We start from the raw sequence: 21,450 nt of genomic DNA, 5'->3' as shown, positions 1-21,450 counted from the left end.
AGTTCAAATTCACATCGGATTCACTGTGATTGTATCACTGCTGTCTGGCTGTGGAAGGGCTTGCATGGCAGAAGTGGTTGCAGTTTCAGTCCTAGGTCCACACAACACAGAAATTAACAGAACAATGGTATTGGTGTTGGAAGAGGTAAGAACTAAAAAATCCTGCAGCTTATTTCTTTACTACGAGAACTAGACTTTTGCAGAGACATGGGATAGACATTTTTACAGGGCAATATGGAAGTCTTTTTACTTCTGTTGTGTGTACCAATAGTCATTCTGGAAACAGACAACTTTTTTTTGTGAGAACTATTCCATTTCATGCCCTTTTCCAAGATTATTGAACTGTCTTTAGAAATAGTCAGACATGCCTTTTGCCAACTATTTGCACCTGTTACATTCTTCATGCAGAATTAAGTCACTGACTGTAAAGCTCCTAAGGGACTTATGCTTTGCCTCAGAAAATCGTTTGGTGTTTATACATACTGAAATTTGATAGTATGTGCCATGAAAAGGGATCAACGTGGCTGCCCATCTGGACTGCAACTACCCACGTATCCTTGGTTGACAGGTAAACTGTTACTTCTTAAGATAAAAGCATCATTTCTTAATGGACTTTCATCAATAGCGGTGTTTGGTAACCCAGCAGGACAGCTTAGCTGTGGGGAGCAATTTAAAATTTGCGTTTGACATACTGAGTGTTCATGGCAAGTAGCATCAGATACTGAAAGAACTGGATCTAAGGCATCAGTGTTATCTGATGACATTGGTCATTATCTGATGGGCATTTGGAAATATAGTTCTAGGACTCAACAGAGAGCAATAAAACGGTTAGCTAGTAGTTTTTAGCCACTTTCAGTGTGGTTTCCTTAAAGGAATAAAGCCTTTTAGCTTCTAGCTGGTGTTTGTAAACAGAGACAAAAAAAGAATGTAAGCTCCACAGAGGAAAGGTTATGAAATGCTACTGAACAGGAAGAAGGGCAGCTAAAGAGTGATTTTATTTGCATAAGCTTTCTGTCCAGAATCATCTACCTAACTGCTGGAAGCTCATGCTGAAATGGAGGCAGAATAGAACAGAGATCAGAACAGAAACAGGGCAAGGACTTTGAGACTCCTGCAAGTTGTAGACCTTCTGCAGACACTGTGATGAGCTAATATGGAGGTGCCTTTGGAGGGAAAGAAATACCTTGAGCTGAAGCTGCTGAGCAGAGCAGCGGGACCCTGAATTCCCTGTAAGTCTCTTGAAACAAGTGAGGTAGGTCTGAGCACCTCTGTGAGCTAGCGACATGTCTGTGTGAATGAAGGAATTCCTGGATATTACGGTGATGTAACCACTGATGGTGAAACAGGGAGAAGGGCTAGCTGAAATGATAGTAGTGATGACAAAAGGGCAATAGCTGAGGCAAATATCATCATTGTGGCTGTGAAACTGAGTAAAAAGTTTAGTGCAAAGAAGTATAGCATGCGCCCTGAATTGTTGCTAATACAAATATAAGATTAAGTCAGCATTGTTAGCTCTTCCCAAGTTTATTTTACTTTCCCTGTCTCTGTACAGGCTTCATCTTTTAAATGAGAAATATTGCTTATCAAGAGAGTCAAGGTTCAATATCCCCAGGACTCAAGGTGAGGGTTCAAACTGGAGGCTTTTGCTAGTGCTAAGAGGAATCCCTCCTCATTTAAGCCCAGTTCTTGTTGCTTTGAGTTTCAGTCCTAATTAATCCATGATTCAACAGGTCATAGACAGTTAAGACTTTTTGTTCTTATTTTGGATGACTGTTCACCAACAGGATAGTTTCAACTGCAAAATTTTTAGTCTCTTGGCCAGGAAGGAGGAGAGGTCCAAGTTTTTTTTTTAGAACACTGCAACAGAAAGGCTTTCCCCACTCCACTGAAGAGCTGGGTAGTGCTGGCTTTAACCTCTCTGTGCTGAATACTGGTATTTGGGCATACAATTCTGCAGCCTAGAGGAGTAAATCTGTGTGTTCAGTGGCCTTCCTCAAAGGGTGCTTGTTAGAGATACACAAAGGAATTTTTTTAACTATAGAAATGATGCTTGAAGGACGCTCCAATTCAGACCAAAAGATCAAGTCCTGCTAAAATCTGACAAAACCAGCTCCACCTTTTTGCCCCCAAGCATCTTTGTTTCACAGGATTCTTTGGACCATTTCAGAAACTCAGCGCAGATGAAACGGGCAGAATTTTAGCTGCTTCCAAATGTAGCTGAATCATTGTCTAATAGGGACACCTGCTCTTGTTAAGAGAAGATAGCTGAATTGACAGATGTCTGTGACTGTTGAATTGGAATCTACACATCATGAAATAAAGAGATAAAATGCTGTACAAGCCAGAAGATTAAAAGTTAGGAGATGACAAAGTATGAAAAAATGTCAGGGGCACTTGTCTAAACCTACAGGAACTCATATGCTCTATTCAGTTCTCAGTTCCTATTATTGGGGTATTTACTGTCCTACAAGGAATCTAGACTACAACGGAGGATTCCTGTCAGTGAGATAGATCGTATCTATAAAATGAGTAGTCTGGCAAGGTGTCATATGCTTATCTCAGGGAACACAGACTGTTGTATTGCCCACCTACAGATTTGGGCTGGGCTTCGGGATTGCATGCAGAGAGATGCCCTCCGGGAGTCTGACTGCTGCTCGCAGCACAGGGTGATTCCCCAGCCTGCTTCTCAGTGTGCTTCTCCAGGACGGGAAGCAGCTTCCAGGGCCAGTTTTCTGCCCAGCCAGGCTTCTGTTGTGTGAATCTGATCATACATACCATGTCCAAGGTAAGTTCTGAGCTGGCTTGTCAGTGCATTTAAACCTAGCTCTATTTGACCATACCTATGGTCATTCCCCTTCAAGGCAAGCCATGCTTAAGTAGGAATTTGCATATAGTGATGATACTTTAATGCCTTGCTTATTGCTGCCTCTGTTGGTGCCTATCACTGCACTTTTCATATTTGCTCTCCTGTAGGATTCCCTTTTGGTTAAGAATTTACCTGCAAAATGCTACAGGTAGGAACTGAAGAAAGGTATGAAGAGTCATCCGTCTCCTTTTTTCCTTCCAAAAGTCTCCATCTATCACTGCTAGACAGAAATGCGCCAGCTGTGCACAGCTTCTCCTCATTCCTTGAGTATGCAAAGCAGACCCCTGAGAGTCTGTCATCCCATCATTCTATCTATAGAATGTAGCCGTTCCTTTTGATGTACTTTTTTTTTCTCTTAGCACTAACTATTTAGTTTCCATGTCACTTTTTTCACCTTGGATTTTCTGCCAGTACGATTTCTGGCAGCATGCACCTCTGGCAAGCTACATCTGGAGCTCCAGTTGCTGGAGATGAGCAGGCTGAATGTTTTGATGAGTAATGTCACAGATGAACGCCTGTATTCTCATAGTTGCCAAAAAGTTACACAACTACACATCCCTTGGTCCTTTAAGGTTCCTCTGAGCTGATCCTCTGGTGTAAAGCATTTTGTAGCTCAGAATAACTAGACAGGAAAAGATTGTCAGTGCCTAGATGCCCTGTAGGGGTATTCCATATCGTGGATAAAGGTTCAGATATGTGATCAGCTGAGAAGGTCGCAGCTACTACTGCCTTAGGTTTAGGTTAATTCCTGTGTGCCAAAACAACCCGAGAGCTTCTGTCAGTCTGCAGAAAACAGAACAGCCTTCAGCCTAGGTCCCTAGTCTTTAAAGATAGAAAACAGAATTATCTCTACAAGTGCTAGAACAGGAGACCATAATGCCTTTATTCCACTCTGCACTGAGGACCACTTGATGGAAGAGAAATCTGAGTTCTGAAGCTTTTAGGCCAATAATGGTGTCACAAAGCTCAGGTAGTGTCTTTAAGGCAACCTGGCACCTCCTGGAAGTCATCATGCCACATCAGGGGTCTATGGTTAGTTCCTGCACAGCACGTAAGGACAATTGGCCTTATAAAAATTGTGTCCCTAGTAGTCAGCACACTGAGTAGTGAGCAGCTTAAGTTAACACCTGGGAGTGCAGTGAGATGAGTTTAAGTCTCCTCTATCTCAAGGAGTGAGATGCTAGACTACAAGACTCAGAGGAGCATCATTTCCTAGCTCTTGTTAGCAGTCCCTCAGTGATCACCTCCAGCTCCTGCAGGAGAAGGTGGCTGACAGAGCAACATCTCAGTTGTGGAGCCCAGCAGTGCGTAGGTGTGACCTGGGCACCCTTACAGTGAGTTTTACTGACAATTATGTGCCAAGGAAATTCAGGTACCTTCAGGGTTATGTAAATTCGCAGTTTTGAGAACAAAACAAAAGCAAATTACCTACTGGCATCGAGCCTAGGGTGTTTTGTGGATTGTCTTGAATCAACACTAAAATGTGCCTTGACTATGAGGGAGGGCACAGGCTTGTATTGGGTCTAATCACTCTTCCCACTTTTGCATCCTTAGTAAAAGCAGTTACAAATCTAGTGAGAATACTGTGCATTTGTATGTTGTCATAGTTATCAAATGTACATTTTTACCACTGTGCCTCTGGAAGGCCATAACAGAGAAAAGCGTCTCGAAGACAGGATGTGCTAGTTGTACTATACAATTGAAATTTTAATTAAAAATTCCACAGAAGAAAGTAAGACAGGAATAACCATGTATCACATAGAGTCCCAGTGTCAGATAACAGACAGTGAAAGATCTAAGGTTTGTAAGACACAAACGAAGATAGCAAAGGTATCTAGCCCAGCAGAGACTTTTATTCTGTGCCTCTTTCCCCCTACTCGGGACATGAGGAAGAAAAGGAGGACGATGCAGCAGATGTACAAGGCAATGATAGCAAAAAAATGAACAGAGAACAGTTCTAGTTTAACCTAAGAGAGGGTCAACAGGTAGCTTGGGTGCAGCTATGGGAATTCTTCATCATTAATAAAAGCCTATGGTTTGTCATTATATCTTGTTGCAACTTTATTCCAATAAATGTATTTTTAAAAAAACATTTAGTTTGTTCTTAAACAAACAAATTCAGAGGGATCACCCACACAGCCAAGCAGTTCACACTCTCTCGTTCCTCAAAACTCGTGTGCTCCAGCTGGTTTTAACTGGAGTGTCCAGCTACCCCATACATTGTCTCAGGATATGCAAAGGAAAACAGGCCAAGCTACATGGCACAGTTTAAGAACTGGTGACTCAAGAGGATGAGAAGAGTGACTAGTGTCAGCCAAGAAAGCTTCCTGGTAGGAGGAAAAGGTGGTTTTGAGCCCATCTGAACCCACAGGTCCTGGGGCAGCTTCTGACATTGACTTTCGTATCTAGTAGTGTAAGACTGTCTACACAACATTGACAGCCACGACAGGAGATTGCCTGATGCCTTTATCTAACAGCTAATATTTAGTCCCCTAGTAGACGACCCTGGATCTTGCTATGGGGTGTATCGTGACTGGGGTATTGATGATGAGTGTTATTGCATTGAGAGCCTGGCAGGAGCACGGGTGTGAGATTCACCCACAGCACAGCCCTGCAACCGCTGCCCAGTGAAGCATAAGGGACAGTGCAATCATCGGGGAGATCTGCACACCTCTCCAATGAAGAGTCTTGGAGATGTGACATTATGAATGGTTAAGATGAATAGATGTGTCTGTCCTGAATCTATCAGGCTCTTTGCAAAAGCAATATGTTTTTGAAAACTGGAAGGCTTGTTTGCTTTACTTTCACATTACAAGCTCCCTTTTACCTTTCAAAATATTTTAAATTTTCTCACATAGTCCAATTCAACATACTACTTGCTACTATTGGATTATTAACTACTATTAAATACACTATTCTGCTATTTCAAAACATAAGACAGACTGCCTTAAGATGGTATCTGCCATTTGAACATTAAAATATGGGTAACGGATTTGTAGGCCAAAATGTCTGTTTTGTTGGACTTTTGTGTATTAGTTTAATGGTGTGACAGGTATTGTGTGATAAGCCCATAGAAAAGAACTGTCCTGTCACAAGTTAGGTCTATACACTGCTAGATGAAAGCTGTCATTCCCCTATTACCATACATTAAATGCTTAGGCTAATGAGCTTTTATTAGGAACAAACCTGTTTCCACTGGACTGAAAAAGAAAGCTTTAAACAAATTTAACTGAAGAGCTATCATTAGGACAATCCAGGACTGAATTTTGGATGGTCAAAGTTTTTCACGTAAAAAGAACCATAATCAACTCATTATATCATATCATTATTTTATTGATATTAAAATTGTCTAAAAGTAAACATCATTATCCTCATTTGAAATGTAGGGAAACTGAGGAACACCAAGCATTTAAACAAGCTTAGGTTCCTAGTCAATGCTGTATTCGCTAGTCCTACTGCCTACTTATTTAGCTGCATAAAATATTTACTTGGGGAAAAATGTCATTTTTTTGTTGGGAAGAACCTTTCTGAGTCACATCCTGAACCACAAATGGAGATGGTTTTCCATGTTCTTTCTTGAGAAACAAATGATGCCACTTTCTGTTTCTTTATCAAGAAATACCAGGCTTTTCTCCCTAATAACATGAGATTTGTTCACATGACTTTCAAGGAAAAAGAAGTCAGACAGGAGCTACCATTAAACATCTTTTTATTGTAGTCTTTAATGTATGTGCAGAATTTTAAAAAAAAAGTGTCAGTTATATCTGTAAGCATATAACAACAATGTAAATGTCTTAGATCAGCACAGTATTTGGATTAGGGACTAATAACTCTAAGTGAACAGACATCTTTCAGGATATACAGTTTATATGGTAAATTAAGAAGGTTTTCTTCAGAGTGATTTTCCTCATAAAAAGATAAAATATTTCTTGGTTACAATCTTGCTTGTTTTTAATACTGAAAAAAAATCTATAATAGTACACTCTTCATTATGTACATAGAAGAACATAAAACTATCTATATCCATACCAGTGCCTGTTTTAAATGCAAACAATAGTAGTTAATAGCTTTGTAATTTTTTTGTGCACCCTCTCCCCTCTTCCCTCGTCCCCCACCCCCATTAAAAAATGCAGCATTTCCTAAAGTTTTCAATGCTTTGGCAGAAATTGAAACGAAGGCACTCCCGTGTTAGGTAAAGCTATATGTGAAATATCAGCGCTAAATAAAAAAAAGCTGTAGGTGTACCAGACAGCTCCGTGCTCATCTCAAGGGTCAAATCTTGCACTCTCCGAGGTCAAGAACTGGTTTGCTGGAGAATCCAACTGGAGCAGGCTCAGGCCCCAGGCTGGTTTACCGTAAAGCCGATTAGCCTCACAACTATTTTTACAAATGCTTCACGCAAACTGTATGAGGATGCAGAGGGCGTCTCTGAACACAGTACAATCACAAGGGCAAAAAGCTCCTGCAGGTCACAGCATCAGAACACGTTGCAGAGGCCTTTGCTCTCTAAGCCTTGCAACATGGTAGTTTCACACAACACCCTCCGTTTAAGACTTCTTGATGTTGCAGCTCAGCTAAAACTGAACAAACCAACCCACAAGTGTGAAGTTTCTAAACCATCTCTTGTGATGGATTAGTTTAGACTCAGCAAAACGTCAATTCTCCTGAAAATAATCTGCGTGCTAGTGGCATGCGGACTTCAGCTGAGAGGGAAGCTTTGAAAGCTGATAGAAAAGTTTAGCTCAGGGGCAGCTCTTCCTTGGCCTCGTGTGGCTTGTGTTTGGCACACCCTCATTTTCCTTGTAACTCAGGGTTATCTCTGGCATACCTGCGATATGTATTTATATGAATACTTTGCAAAAAAAAAAAAAAAGAAGCCTATGACATAAGCGCCTAAACGCTTGCTGAGGGACGTAGCATAAGTCACAGTCAGGAAAACATTTCCATAATGACCGGTTTTAGTTCTCAACTGCAGTTTGCTTCTGCAAGCCTAGCAAAGGTTGAGAAACGACTGGATGCAAACTTCCAAGAGAGAATGAGACAGAAAGCCACCGACCGAAGCTTTTTATACACATGAAAAGCTTTCACGTGTCAATGTCTCCAACCTGATAAAGCATTAGATTTTCAGGACGTATATTAGTTCAGTAAATTGTTTACTTAACTAATTTATTCGTAGTGCACCATATCTGACCATGACTGTAAATAGCTGCAGTCAACTGACAATCCAATTGAAAAAGAACATTCTGCTAAAACCTGCCAACTGGTCACGTTCATTCTGCTGCAATAGCTCTGCGCTCTTTGGCCACAATAAAATGAATGGCTTTATAGTGTTGGAAAGCATTTTTGTCATTCTTCAGTATCACTGTGGATTTATCTCACAAGGAATGAAGGGTGAGATTAAAAGGCATCCAACAACACTTCAGTCTCTGAATTGAACAGCCAGTGAAATGACATGCAGCTGGCGTGGAAGAATAGCCATTTAAGGTCAGTTTGAAATGCAGGCTGAAGGGAAAAAAAAATAAAAAAAAGAAGCAAGTAGTCCAGTAAGAATAAACAGTAGAAAAATAAATGAAGCAAGTGATTCTTAGTTTTGGGCCAGTATATCCACCACCAGTTGCTGTATGTTGCTTTGGGAAACACAAAACTGGCACCAAAACACTCCAAACAACACAAAACCCTCACCCCCTTCCTAGGCTGATGGCTCTCCTTGAAACGTCCCTCAAATCTCTTTCTGTACTGTGGCTCGGATGCTGCTGAACATTTTGCCTATGGCCTCAAACAGTGGGTCGCAGAATGTGTGGATGCAGATCGAATAGACGCGGCTAATACACTGGATCTCAATCAGGTAGCTCCTTATGCACGGCACCACCGCCCAGATGTGCAGGAATGACAAAATGGCAAAGTAGATGCCCCAGATGAGAGCCATAGGAATGCCAAAGAGAGCTGAGAGTAAACGATAAAACCAGTATTTTGTTACAGTGAAGGTGGTAAAACTGGCCTTCCAAATCCCATCAAAGCTGTGCGTTCCCTCTGGCTCAGCAATCACATCTTCAAAATCAATCTGCAGCAAAGAACACAAAGTCAGGTCAGTCAGACATTTGCATCAAGGGTGGTTTCCAGAAACTGCTTTCATGGAGAACAATGGTCCCCTCCAACAAAATACTGAAGCACGTACTTCCTACATCCCAACATGATTCAACCTGTTTTAACACATCATTTAAGCCATGAATCTTTTCAGGGACTATCTTTTTACAGTAACTACTGGGGGGCCTTGATGATTAGCTCAAAATTAGGCATCTAACTTCTAGATGGAGATGAACTGTCCACAATGTATTTTCCTCATCTCCTGCAGCCCTAAGGGTATGGAGTACCCTTGAAGTCTATTTAAGGGATGAACCAGGTGAACAGAATCATCATGCTTTCATTACCTAACTTAACTGTTTCACATTTGCAGATGGTATAAATGCAGTCACTACTTTGAATTTTTACACACCACAAGCATGCATCAATAAAATGTCTTTTATTAATCTGAATTATCCCATCTTTCCTTGCACAGCATTGCTGAATTTTGACAGTGAATAAGTAGTGAGGCTAGCTATTTAAAGACATATTTTGAAACAGGCATAGATAGTTGTTAGTAGACTGAAAAATAAAACGCTGGATTCAGATCTGCATCAGGTGGAGTTCCTCCTTTGTCTAAAAGGGTTAGGGAGCTCCTCCATCCCATTAAACACAAGGAGGCTGTTTTGTTCTAGCCTATCCTGTTTATGTGATGACACTCTGTTCATGAATAACATGGACAGGCTAACATATTAATACTTAGAAGGAACACACTCTTCCACATATTTCATAGTTTGACTATTCAGAAATCATTCAAAAAGTCACCTAAGGAAGCAGTACATTCCAACAGGCATATTTTACTGCTGTCTGTTGAAATACTGAGCTATTCAGGAAGCGTAATTGTCATAACATTTCTATTAGAAAATTAACAGAATTGCTATGATGGTTCAGCTCCATGTCACCCAAATATGTGTTTGATACAACCCACAATACAGGATATTTAATTTAGTTAGCACAACCAATTTTATAGGTACTGCATTCAACAGGAAAGAGAACAACACAACACTATTCCTCTGCAAGAAACTAAACGACAGTTTAAATCAGATTAAAGAAAAAACAGAAATTGCATTCCTGGGACTGGATCCCAAAGTGAGATGATGATGCTGCCATAAGTGAAGATTTACAAGGGCAGGGTAAGTATGCTATGGGCCAGCAGCCTCAGAAATTCATGCAAAGTACCTTAGCATGCTGGAAGGAGGTGAATATAGATAAACTCAATATAAGTATTGCTTACATATTGTAGGAAAATGCTCACAATCACTTCTTTTAATCTAAAATATATATAAAAATTGGAAAGAACTCCTCCCTCTCTCCTGTTGAGTCTTCAGTCACCTCCAAACAGAAATTACCAACTCTCCACAAAGGGAAAAATACTACAAAACCACTAGACTTTCCAGTTCCTTCAACAACAACAACAAAAGATAATTCTGAAATTTCTGAATCAGCTGTGACATCAAATATCTTGAAAGCCTAACATCTAGCTGGCTTAATTGAACATAGTGCTGGGCCTTAACACCACTCTCTGACTGCTCCGTGCCATGTCACCATCACTCTTTGCCAGTGCTTCTCTCTAGATATCATAAAATGCAAACTGTAAACCTACTCCTCTTTATCTGCTACTCTAAACTAGGCTCTAGTGATCTGAAAGTGATCTGTGCTTTGGGTTGGGAATTCATCATCATCACCACCATCACATCTAAAGGTAGCATTTGAGTTGAAATTCTGTCTCCACAGAAACCAATGGGAGAATCTGCACTGGCTACACACCCAGCGAACACACCTCAGCGCTCTGCACTTGTCCGTAAAGACATGCGAAGCCAAAAGTCTGTCTGGACTTTCTGAACCTGAAGAGCATGATTTTAAATAATGGCTAAAAAGATAAAATTAAAAGAGTTTGAGTCACAGCTCTCTTCGGCAATAGCTCTATGGGTATAAAATAACCTCTGCTTCTGTAGGTCGTGCACATGAATTTTTGGTACAAACCTTAGAAAACAGTTTCCTTGCAATCAGTGTCTAAAGACGGCATAGAAAGCACATGACATTCACTGCTGAGTTCACAGGAAATTGGAAATTATTTGGGCTCTATAATTTCAGCAGGTGCAACACTGAAGCTCTGGTGGACTAATTCTAGGAAAGGCACCACAGGCAACAATATGCTATGTTCATTATGGAGCTATAAGATAGAAAAGTTCATGTTTGGGGACTAAACAACTGACAAAAAATTAGCTTTATGAAGTAGATTGGCCACAAAATAATTACATCAATCAGTCATTAAAGGTTAGCTTCAGTCTAGTAAGACAGAGTAAGAAACTCTCCTGGTTGTACTGTGATCTTTTTACCAAATGAAGCAATCAGATGTCCTTGTATCAGTCATTGGATTTTAGGACTGTGTGATGAAAAAAAGAAGAAAAGGTTGTAGATATATACATTGGGAAGTCAGTATCTCCTGATGATGGCATCTAATCAACTTATAACCATTCACACACACAAAGATATTAAGATGAGTTCAAGATCTGCTTATTGTTCACTGAAATCAATCTTATTCAACTGACTACACAGGTTGGAAAAGGGCATGCCTGAGTTTATGGGGCGAGTATAATTTTTTATTTTTGAATACACAAGCAAGCGTGCTTATCTGTTTCTGCAGCTTCTCAAAAGCAAGCTTCTCCTCGTAGCCCATATCCCATGATAGCTCATTTTCAAAGCGAATAGGTATTCTTGGCTTATTATCAACATTTGCCTCAAAATCAGATAATAAAGATAAGCAGATGATGGCATATCCCAAAATGATTACAGCAAAAAAAAAAAAAAGGGTTGCTTCTCAAAAAATGATCCTACATGAAGAGTACATGGTTGAGCACAGCCTTCTTATCCTAAAACTTCTGGCAATTTACTGCAGTTGGTGTTGTGATCCTTGGCAGAGCCAGTTTGTGCACACAGCAGTTCTGTACGCTGAGGACTATTCAGGGTCATCCCTGAAGTATTTTTATTCAGTTCAGCTGTGGCAGAGTCTATCTCATATTTTTTTCAACTGGCCGATAAGGGAAATATTAAATCTCAGCAGGAAAGCAAGTTTGCATTGAGGTCCATCAGCCTTTTCATGGTTACCTCTTTAATTTAGCTAATAGTATGACTGGCCTATAATTTTATTCCTTTCAAAATAATTCATTATAAGGAATGCTTTACTGAAAACTGGAAGCCAGTAAACTCATTGGTTTTCAAATCAAATAGTGAACTTTCTGTAATCGCGATTCTCAGTAACTGATGTGTTTAGCCTGTCGTGTGCTCCAAGATGTCCACGGAGTTCCATCAGCTCCATGGGGAGCTGACAGAAGAATCGTGCCATATAACATTTCCAGATGGACAGCCCTGTCCTCATTCCAGGAGATTATGCTAATATTAGAACATTTATCATGTATCTTTGTCCAGGATTTCCCAGCTCAAGTCATACACAGTTGCCCTAAAAGTCCTCAGAAATCAATCTGTCTGTGAGATGATCATAGTGGTGTATTCATGTCATCAACAGTTGTTGAGAGGTTACTTTCTTGGAATAATTTAACAGCTCTTGGAATGTTTCTACCAATGCACAGAAGCTGAATAGATGGTGCTATACGAACCACAGCGGATGTCTCACTACCGTATCTTTCCCATTTCATTAGTCCTCAACTCCCACATTCCACATTACTCTACGTTGAATAAGGGAGATACCAAACTGAATTTGAGAGTGAAAAGACAGAAAACCATCCTGGCAACTCTAAAAGCTCTCAGATGAATACAGAGTTAAAATGAAGATGTTATCTCCCTAAAAGTCATAAGAATATTATGAAATTATGTACATGCCAAAGAGAGTCCAGCTACAACTGGAATATGACATCTGCTGTGCTGTCCAAAACTAGAGTTACCCACAGCGGCGTATAGTCTAAATATAGACAGGCAAAGCGTTGAGGTAATCTGGATTCTTCTACCTCTCGGCTGCTAACAGATCACGTACAGATCCACTGGCTGGGAAATGCTCTATTTATTTCACTGTTCAGGCAGTAGAGATAAGTCCTTATGCTGCAGGAACTGAGATATCACCCAGATTCTTCCTGCACTGAACCACTCCCATGAAAGATCCTGTTTTTCACTCACAGGGATCAGTCCTCCACAGGCAGCAGGAGGAATAGGTGACTGGATGTATTTTGCCTTGCACTGGGTTACATTTACATCACTTGGATTACTCGCTCCTCAGTCTCTCCTATTACTCTGCTCTGGCTTTTAGTTCAGTAGCACTCAGTGACGGTGAATGTCATCAGACTGATAATGGGAGTCCAATTGAACTAAGTAAAGTAAAAATAGGACTGATGGGAGAAAGGGAAGCGGCAAGAAATATGACCCTAAGGAAGAAAAACACTCTTAATTGCTGGAAAAGAACCGAACTGGCTTGTAAGGATAAGATACCTTTTTTTTAGGGTATTGTTCTCAAGGCCACTTTTGCCAGAGCATCATGTGAATGTACATCTGTGAAGAACTCTCTTCTATCTACATAAAGGCATGCTTAGGTTAGGCACAGGTCTTGTTCAGTAGATTGCATGTTCAGCGTGCAGTTAGTTCCTCTAGAGCTGTCAGGGTGTCCTCTGAAATCCCGGCAAGTTATTTGCCAGGCTCATGAAAATACACGCACATTCACTTGTGACAAGGAGAGAAGTAAAGGAAATTTGTGTTGACCCTCTAAAGGATGCTAATAACTCGCTACAGCCTTCTATTTCAGCCAAAGCTATTAAACACTATCAACTCCTGTTCCATGCCTACAATACACTTCCTGGCTTCAGCTATTCTTTATTTCCTACTATTCAGTTTAGTAAAGCCAGTTTTTACATTGCTCGAAGCTTTTGTCTGATTCTGCTGAGAATTACCGCACCTTCTTTTGCTCTGCATATGTTTATTAAACTTTTATCAGGAAATCAAGGAACCTGCTTTGATTCTAAAAGAGATTTATTTACAAGAACAGGAAATGGCATGGGGAATGTGTCTTCTTTTTTCAAAAATCTGTTTAAATAAAAAAAAAACCCTATGAATTAAAAAAGCTTAACAGTGTGAAGTTACTGTTTTTCTTAAAAAACCCCAGCTGACTCCAGAATGTAAGCTTTATATATTAAAATAGTTGACCTGTTGACCTTACAACTTTAGTCCCTATGTATTAAAATGTGGCAGGCTGGAAAGGTGTGTTAAATGCCAACTTCAAATTGCCTACTTGGCAGTTGCGCTTCTCCCCAAAAGTTTGTTCTTTGAGGTACATAATATCGATTACATAGAAAAATTTACTGTACTGGGTCTACCAGAAAAAAAATTATTAAGGCCATCAGCATTTTTGGGGGACTTTGACCTAATCTACATTTCTGTGATAGTAACTATAATTGTTAAAATCTTCATGTGGGGTCGCTGTGTGCTGCTACTGTGCTCACAGCATGCCATTTGCATAGACAGGCACCACCACTACTCCACTGAGGAGGAACCCAAACAAGCGTTGAAGGTGCCTACATTTTTGAGTGCCATCAATACCTTTTGGAGTGAGTGAAAAGATGCTCAGATCCGTACTGGATCTCTCTTGACCGATCACTAATATCTCCAATCAAGCAAACAACTTAAATATGCACACTACCTGAAAAACGTGAACTGTCCCACTGATGTCAATATGCTTACATGCTCTGCCAGAGTCAAGTCTGCTATAGTCAAGTCTGAATGTCTATTTATTCGAGAAGGAGTCACAAGGCAGTTTTCTTCGCATTTTTAGCACAGACTATGGGAACTGTCTTTACTGCTTACCCAGTGCTGTTTTTAAACAGGTTTTTCCCTGATATTGCGACTAAGTAGAATATTGTTTCACCAGATTGTATTGCGTCCCTATAAGACTTGAAACAGACATATAGAAAAAAGATATGACCTTTTTTTCTGCTGTGATAAGTGAACTTGTAAAATTTCCCAATGCATTCAATCTCCTTTAAAGAAACATTCATCAAAAGAAAATGTATAAAAGATCACAGGAGTCACATTTGGGAGGTCATGTTCAGGAGGGGTGCAGCACTACCAACTTTGCAGAAGGCTGTGGCATATGTTATTAAAAATTAGAAAATGTATGAGCGTATGAGAGCATTATTAGTTTTTTTACTTCCACATACTATTTGAAACTTAAAAATTGTCAGTTACAGTGCTTGGAAAACAAAGGCATCATAGCAGAAGCAAAAAAACTTAAGCAATAAGCTTACAACCATTCTGTTAAATCAGTTATATCAGCTAAACATCTAATGTTTCCTTGACCCTTTGAAATATCATGTTTCCATATCTGCTGGTGCTTGTCTTCCTGACCACTACCAGAGTTGATGAGAAAATAATGAAAAAGTGTATTAGGATGTTTCTACTGAATCCAAGGGAAAGAGCATGGGAGGTGCTGGGTCTCATAGGGGTAAAGCTGCTCTTCTCCTTTCCCTCACCTCCCAGTCACCAGGAGACTTCACTATTTTGCAAGTGTAGAGTGCAGCACATGTAACGCTTCATGGCTGCAAGGCTACACGAAAGAGGAACAGGAGGATGCTCGGCTGCCAGCTTTGCAAAGGGGTCCAATGCTCTCTCTGAGGATGCACATCCACGCCTTAGTTGCATGGGATTACAGGAACTTGAGCACTGTCTTCGCTTGTTTGTACTCTAAAAAATTGTTCACCCTTTTAAGAGCACTCTCTCCACCTGGCAAACATTCACCTGCAGTTATGTAAAGAAGCTGGTACTTTGTTCCCGAAATATACAGCTTCGCGATGCCTAGATGTCCTACTTCCTCCCTAATCATTGTTTTCAAAAAACAAACATAAGGTGCTGTCAGGTGTCTTATAAAGGCAAAACTCATTTTATTCCAGAGTATTTATATGAGCCTCAGGCTATAGCATGGGTGACTACAGAACATGAACATCCAGCAGTGTCCAGAGATAAGTTCCATCACAAGACAAGAAAACACCTTTAACTCTTGGTACGGTGGCAAGCACCTAACAAGGGAACCCCAGGAGCCTCTCCACACAGGGTGGGTTCCTCAGGCTGCCTCGCAGCAAGATTAGGCTCTGCCTGTCAACCTTGAACTCTGTCTTCAGAGCACAATGCTGTTATGGGGACTGGCCAGAGCAGCAGGCACAACACTCATTCCTCTGCACAAAAACAGATGCCATGAGCGCATATGGCTGGGACTAGAGTTTTTGTGTAAAGCTGCTGAAATGCAGAAAAATGACAAACAAATAATTCCAAAGTGAATGAAATCCTGAACCAGCAAGCAGAACTGTTCCACCCCAGTTACTGAGTCAAACTGATCAATGAATTTGCCTTACACTCCCCATCTCCCTGTGCCTGGTTTCCATAATATGGCAAGAAAAGAGTGTTTTGCAGGCAGATATCTTGATGGAAAGAGTGACTCTTTCCTGAATACTAAGGAGTATGACAGAAAACCAAACAATGCTTTAACAAACAAGGATATTAATTAATGTTGGAAAACAGAGTTGACGGGCTACACTCTTCTAGTCAGAGAAGAAAACCAGTCAAGTCAGGAGTGACCCCTACTGCATGAATAACAAATATTCAAAAGGATTGTGAACAATTGAAATATTGTCATGAATTAGAAAAAAAGGCCATGTTTGCAGAGCACCGCAAACTAAAAATCAATGAAAATAGCAAAAAACTAATTTGCTACTAATTACTGAGAGAACAACCTCCTGCTCCCTGCCCATGCTGAATTACTGATTACATACCAGAAGAGCCTTGGTGATGGGCTTTGTTTTATCAGATGGGCAGGCTCATCAAAATCTGCGGAAGTACTCGTGAGAAAAATGCGACTTGTGCCAATGGGTCAGCACTGTAGCAATCAGGCACTCTCCAGAGATCTCTTCCTGAAGCACTTGCTTGTCCTGTCTCAATGAAGTCCAGCAGAAGGAAAGACTAGCAGCTTCAAGGAGACATCTGCTCTCCTCTGAAACACAGCTAAACTTCCTGTGCAGGTGGGGATATCATGTCAGCCAGCTCCTTCGAAAATACGTTGATGTTGTTCGAGAAAGCAGTCAGAAAACGAAGTGGCTGTTTTCCTCCTTGGAAGCTGGGCTGCTGGGACGTTATTGCAGTTTTCCCAAAGAGAAACTCTGAAGAAGCTTTCTTAATTTTATTATTTGTTTCATGTTCCACAGTTCCTTGTTTGATACAGCTATTTTAGCAAAGAACTTTGATATGTCTGCATGTATGTGCATCCACATACGTCTGTATGTATGTATGTTTAAAGAGGCAGGTTCATCAACATGAACACTGCGGCGAAGTTTTGACTACACTAGAGATAATGAGAATTCTTTTATTGATTCCAGTTGGGTCTGGAGTTAACCAGAATCCAGAAACATTAATAAAAGTAAAGATACTAGGTAAATGGATTTCATATTATATTTTATATTATACCTATATAAATATATGATATATTATATTATTACACTGCATTCAATGCAAGTTTACAGACCTGTCATTAAGGTAATAAACTTCTATTAAGTGTAACTTTTTCGAACTTGCTGTAGCTTCATCCCTCCTAAATTTAGGCACTAATGGGAAATGGAAATATAGAGACCTTGGACTCTTTAGTAGTAGGTGGAGAGAGACAGGCACCTTTGGAGAGTGGTCTGGATCTTGAATTCTGGTTTTCTCCATCATTTGTAACGGGAGTCTAAGGAGAGGAGACTCCTAACTAGGTATACTACCCACAAACACATTTCTGTTAACTGCTGCAATACTTTTTAGCAAATTTGTGTAACTTGTTCAGACCTTTTCCCTCATTTCTACCTGAACATGTTTATTGCTGACAGTGAGTGTTCAGCGATGCCCAGCTGCCTCTCTGTTCCTTTAAAAAAAATTCGCCTCTGCATGTCTTCTGTGGGAAGGTTGTCTTTCTTATGGAAGATCTTAAGTTACTGATCATTAAATAGGCGGTAACTATTTCTTTAGTATGTCATAAAAATTAAGATATCATTAGTCTACGCTTCTCGTCTTGTCATAAACTCTGCTAGAACAGATATATATGAACTTGGACTTAATAAAATGATAGGAGACTTTATGGCTGAGGTCTACAGGAGATATTAACCTGATTTTGAAGGAGAACTGAATGTGTTTTTGTAGTATTTGTTTGAATTCTGAGAAGGGATTTCAAAGCTGACAGAGGAAGTGTTGCAATCCATCTTTGAGACTTGCTTAAGCTTTTTTGAAACTCTGAGTATAAATTCAGCACAGTGAGATTCTGGACCAGGAATGCGATGCTTTCACCTTCAGCTGTGAGAGTATCTTCTCACTTCTTATCCATGAAGCTGAATTTATCAGTTCCCATTTATATGAAAATAAAGTACATGCACAGGATAAATAGAAGACTATGGACAAATCCCATCCTTGTATAGCCTCACAAACATCTGTAGCACAGCTCCTTGACTATCCTGAATAAAATTGGGTACAAGTTTTATCAATTAATATGTTCATTAGAACAGGGACAGTGATACTATTTGTCCTTTTGAATGCTAACCTGATGATATAATTTCTGAGAAGAATTATATTGTTCAAATTCAAAGTTTGTTTTGAAACTACCAAAAGACATTTTCAAAATAAATCTGGCAGAAAAATATAAGGGGATTAACAGTTAAACCTGCTTCCTCAATAAATCAAATGAAATTAAATGGCATAACTTCTCTTTCATCTTCAAAATAAATCCTTTTTAGTCCAAGCTGGTTTTTATTACTGTTGTTTGTCTGGAAAAGAAAAGAGAGATGGTAGTTCTGGATCAAAAAGCTCAAAAAAATAAATTGCTGATGGAGATTTCACCCTGCTGTCTGTTTATTACAAGGGTATTTGAGAGCAGTGGGAAATACAACCTTATCTTAGTTAGAACTACATCTCTCTTCAGCTTTCCAGAGATCACAAGTTTTACAGAATCATGCAAGTTCATTTGTGTTTTCTTCTGTTGCCTAAAATACAACAAAGATCAAATTCTCACTGGGGACCTCATGGGCAGACCACTCTATTAAACACATTTTCCCTCTTCCCTCTGGAAAGTTTTGGATTTCAATGGTTTTTTTGTTTTGTTTTAGACATCCATACTTTCCACAACAGAAGATGGTATTTTGATCCATATAGTGGGCTAAAAATTCTAAAATGAATTTCCGTTCAATTTTCTAACATATAATGTGAATTCTGTTGTATTTATCAGAAAGGAAAAGTATTTGTATCATCTGAAGCAGAGATAGCGTCCAAATCATTCTAACAAAAGGAACATCCATGCTGAATCGTTGGCTCTGTCCCCACAGCCATCAAATGAATATTTTCCTATGGAGTTTTAAGTCATAAGCAAGTTACAAGCAAGAAGGCAGCGCATAAGGCTTTAATAATACTAAGAGCTTAAGCGCAAACACATTTTTTTTGAGAAAGAAGCTTTTATTAGAACAAATGCCATTATTATCTGTAATGTTATGGACATTCACGAATTCCATGTCTGGGAACTCCTAATTAATGTGCAAGAAAACTGTTTTTCAGAACTCTAAGACCTCGCTCAGTCCTCGTATAAACGCACATTCATAACTGAGTTTTTTATCTCTCACTCCTAGCCCAGCTTTGGAAGAAATATTCGAAACAGAATTGTATCATGTGGACAGCTGACATCAAACATTTGGATATTCTTGCATTTTAAACCTAAACCCCACAGCTGGACATTAATACGACGTGAAATTTAAGAATCACTTCCCTTAAATGCAGATGTGTAAAAGTAAGGTGCCATGTCTAAGCTATGTGTAGAGAAGAGAAACATGCACTTTGAGGGCACTGCTTGTCCCGTCCTACCATTAAGGCCTAAACTCTGTTGTGTGAATCTGCCTCCAGAGGCATCTAACTTCCGTCAGTGCCAATAGCAAGCGTCCAGGTGACGAGCTTGGATTAGAACATATACACACAAGCATTTATATTTATATAAATATATATTTATACTGATGTATTTAAATGTGTATATCTTCATGGGACTTTTAACAACATCTGAAAACAAAGAAAGGGGATATGCATTAAATTGAATTTAACTCCTTGTTTCAGAAAAAGCACCTGACTGAGCTCTGCTTTTCTCTCGTTTTACCATGCCGAAGAACTCTGTTCCTCCCAGGTTGACGCCTGCTGTCACATCAGAGTGACAGCCCTCAACACCTTAGCCCTCCCATCCGAAAAGAGCAGGGGATGACACCTGCTTTGCTTCCAGGAGGTTCTCAGGTGTGGAGGTGGGAGGTGCTCTGCCTAGCCATCCCTCTGTGCATCTTACACCATGCTCAGCACAACAGGGAGGGACCATAATTGTGAAGGATTAAATACAATTGTAAACTGCTTTTTAAAAAACTTCTCTTATTAGAAAGTGGCAGAAATTGTAAATGGCTTTAAAATGGCTGAGTAATATTTTCCTTCCTAATGCCTACATAAGGGTGTTATGGTATTTGTCAGCATCTGCCTAAAAATTCCAGACTTTTCCTTGCAGTGAGCTGAATTGCCCTTAACTGCATTAGCTTTAAGTGGAAGGCATGAATACGTAACTGTTTAAAACTTGGTACAAAAGCTCTGCAACCTTACATCTGTGGCCAAGTACTGGAATTTTTTTCCAGAGAGAAAAGGACTCTTACGCAACAAATGGCAGATAGATACCACTTGTTTAAAACAAAATAATAATTATGTTCTGGATGGTGGACCAGGCACAGGCCTTTCCTCCTGGCACAACATTGCTGGAAAAAACCGTAATCTGGCTGCAGATGTGACTGCATGTTTGGTTCTCACTGATCCCAAAAGAGTAGACATTGCAGGGATGGCTGCAAGATCCACCTCCATCCTGAACAAGGAGCAAGGAAGTACCAAGAACTGCAGCAACACTCTTTCCCTCCTCTGCTTCTTCCAAATTCAGTAAACTTTGTGCAGGCTTGACCACAGATACTTTGAGAAACTTTGAACTGCAAAGAGTTGGAAGGCTGTAATTTAGCGGTACTCTGGAAAACACAAATACTGTGTTGGGAAACAGGAGGAGCAAAGGCTGAACTTCAGGCACCTCCATGTGAATTCTGCGTCATTGGAGAATGAATGAGAGAAAAGAAACAATCAGCTTTCTATCCTGTTTGTTGCATCGCATCACACAAAAATAAAAACTTTGGGACACAATTCAAGAGCAGAATTGTCCAGTGAAGGACATATGAAATAGCTGTATGATCACCAGACTAGCTCCCAGAGAGCTCCCAGTTGCACAGAGGCTGTTTTTCCCTCACTAGAGTCCCTCCTTGCCTCCTGCATGACTAGCCAACTTCACAAGCCAACAACTCAAGGCATACGACCACCATGGCGCGCTCTCCCCCTACCGTGGTGACGCATGAGGGCAGTCGTATGAGGCAGAAACTCCTTCCTTTCCGCTCCCTGCTGAAGGAATT

General features: G+C 40.1%; 1 protein-coding gene across 1 annotated transcript in view; it reads right to left on the bottom strand.

Annotated features, from left to right (window-relative positions):
* Positions 1 to 6,558: 6,558 nt before the first annotated feature.
* CAV1 (caveolin 1) overlaps positions 6,559 to 21,450 on the bottom strand; it is a 19,501-nt gene continuing 4,609 nt past the window's right edge. The window contains exon 3 of the mRNA XM_075081109.1: positions 6,559 to 8,927. Within this exon, the coding sequence (XP_074937210.1) occupies positions 8,586 to 8,927 (342 nt within the window). The 3' untranslated portion in view covers positions 6,559 to 8,585. The remainder of the gene's footprint in view (positions 8,928 to 21,450) is intronic.

This window comes from Phalacrocorax aristotelis, chromosome 1 (assembly GCF_949628215.1).
Source record: "Phalacrocorax aristotelis chromosome 1, bGulAri2.1, whole genome shotgun sequence".
NCBI lineage: Eukaryota > Metazoa > Chordata > Aves > Suliformes > Phalacrocoracidae > Phalacrocorax > Phalacrocorax aristotelis.
This window is presented reverse-complemented; position numbering and strand designations above follow the sequence as displayed.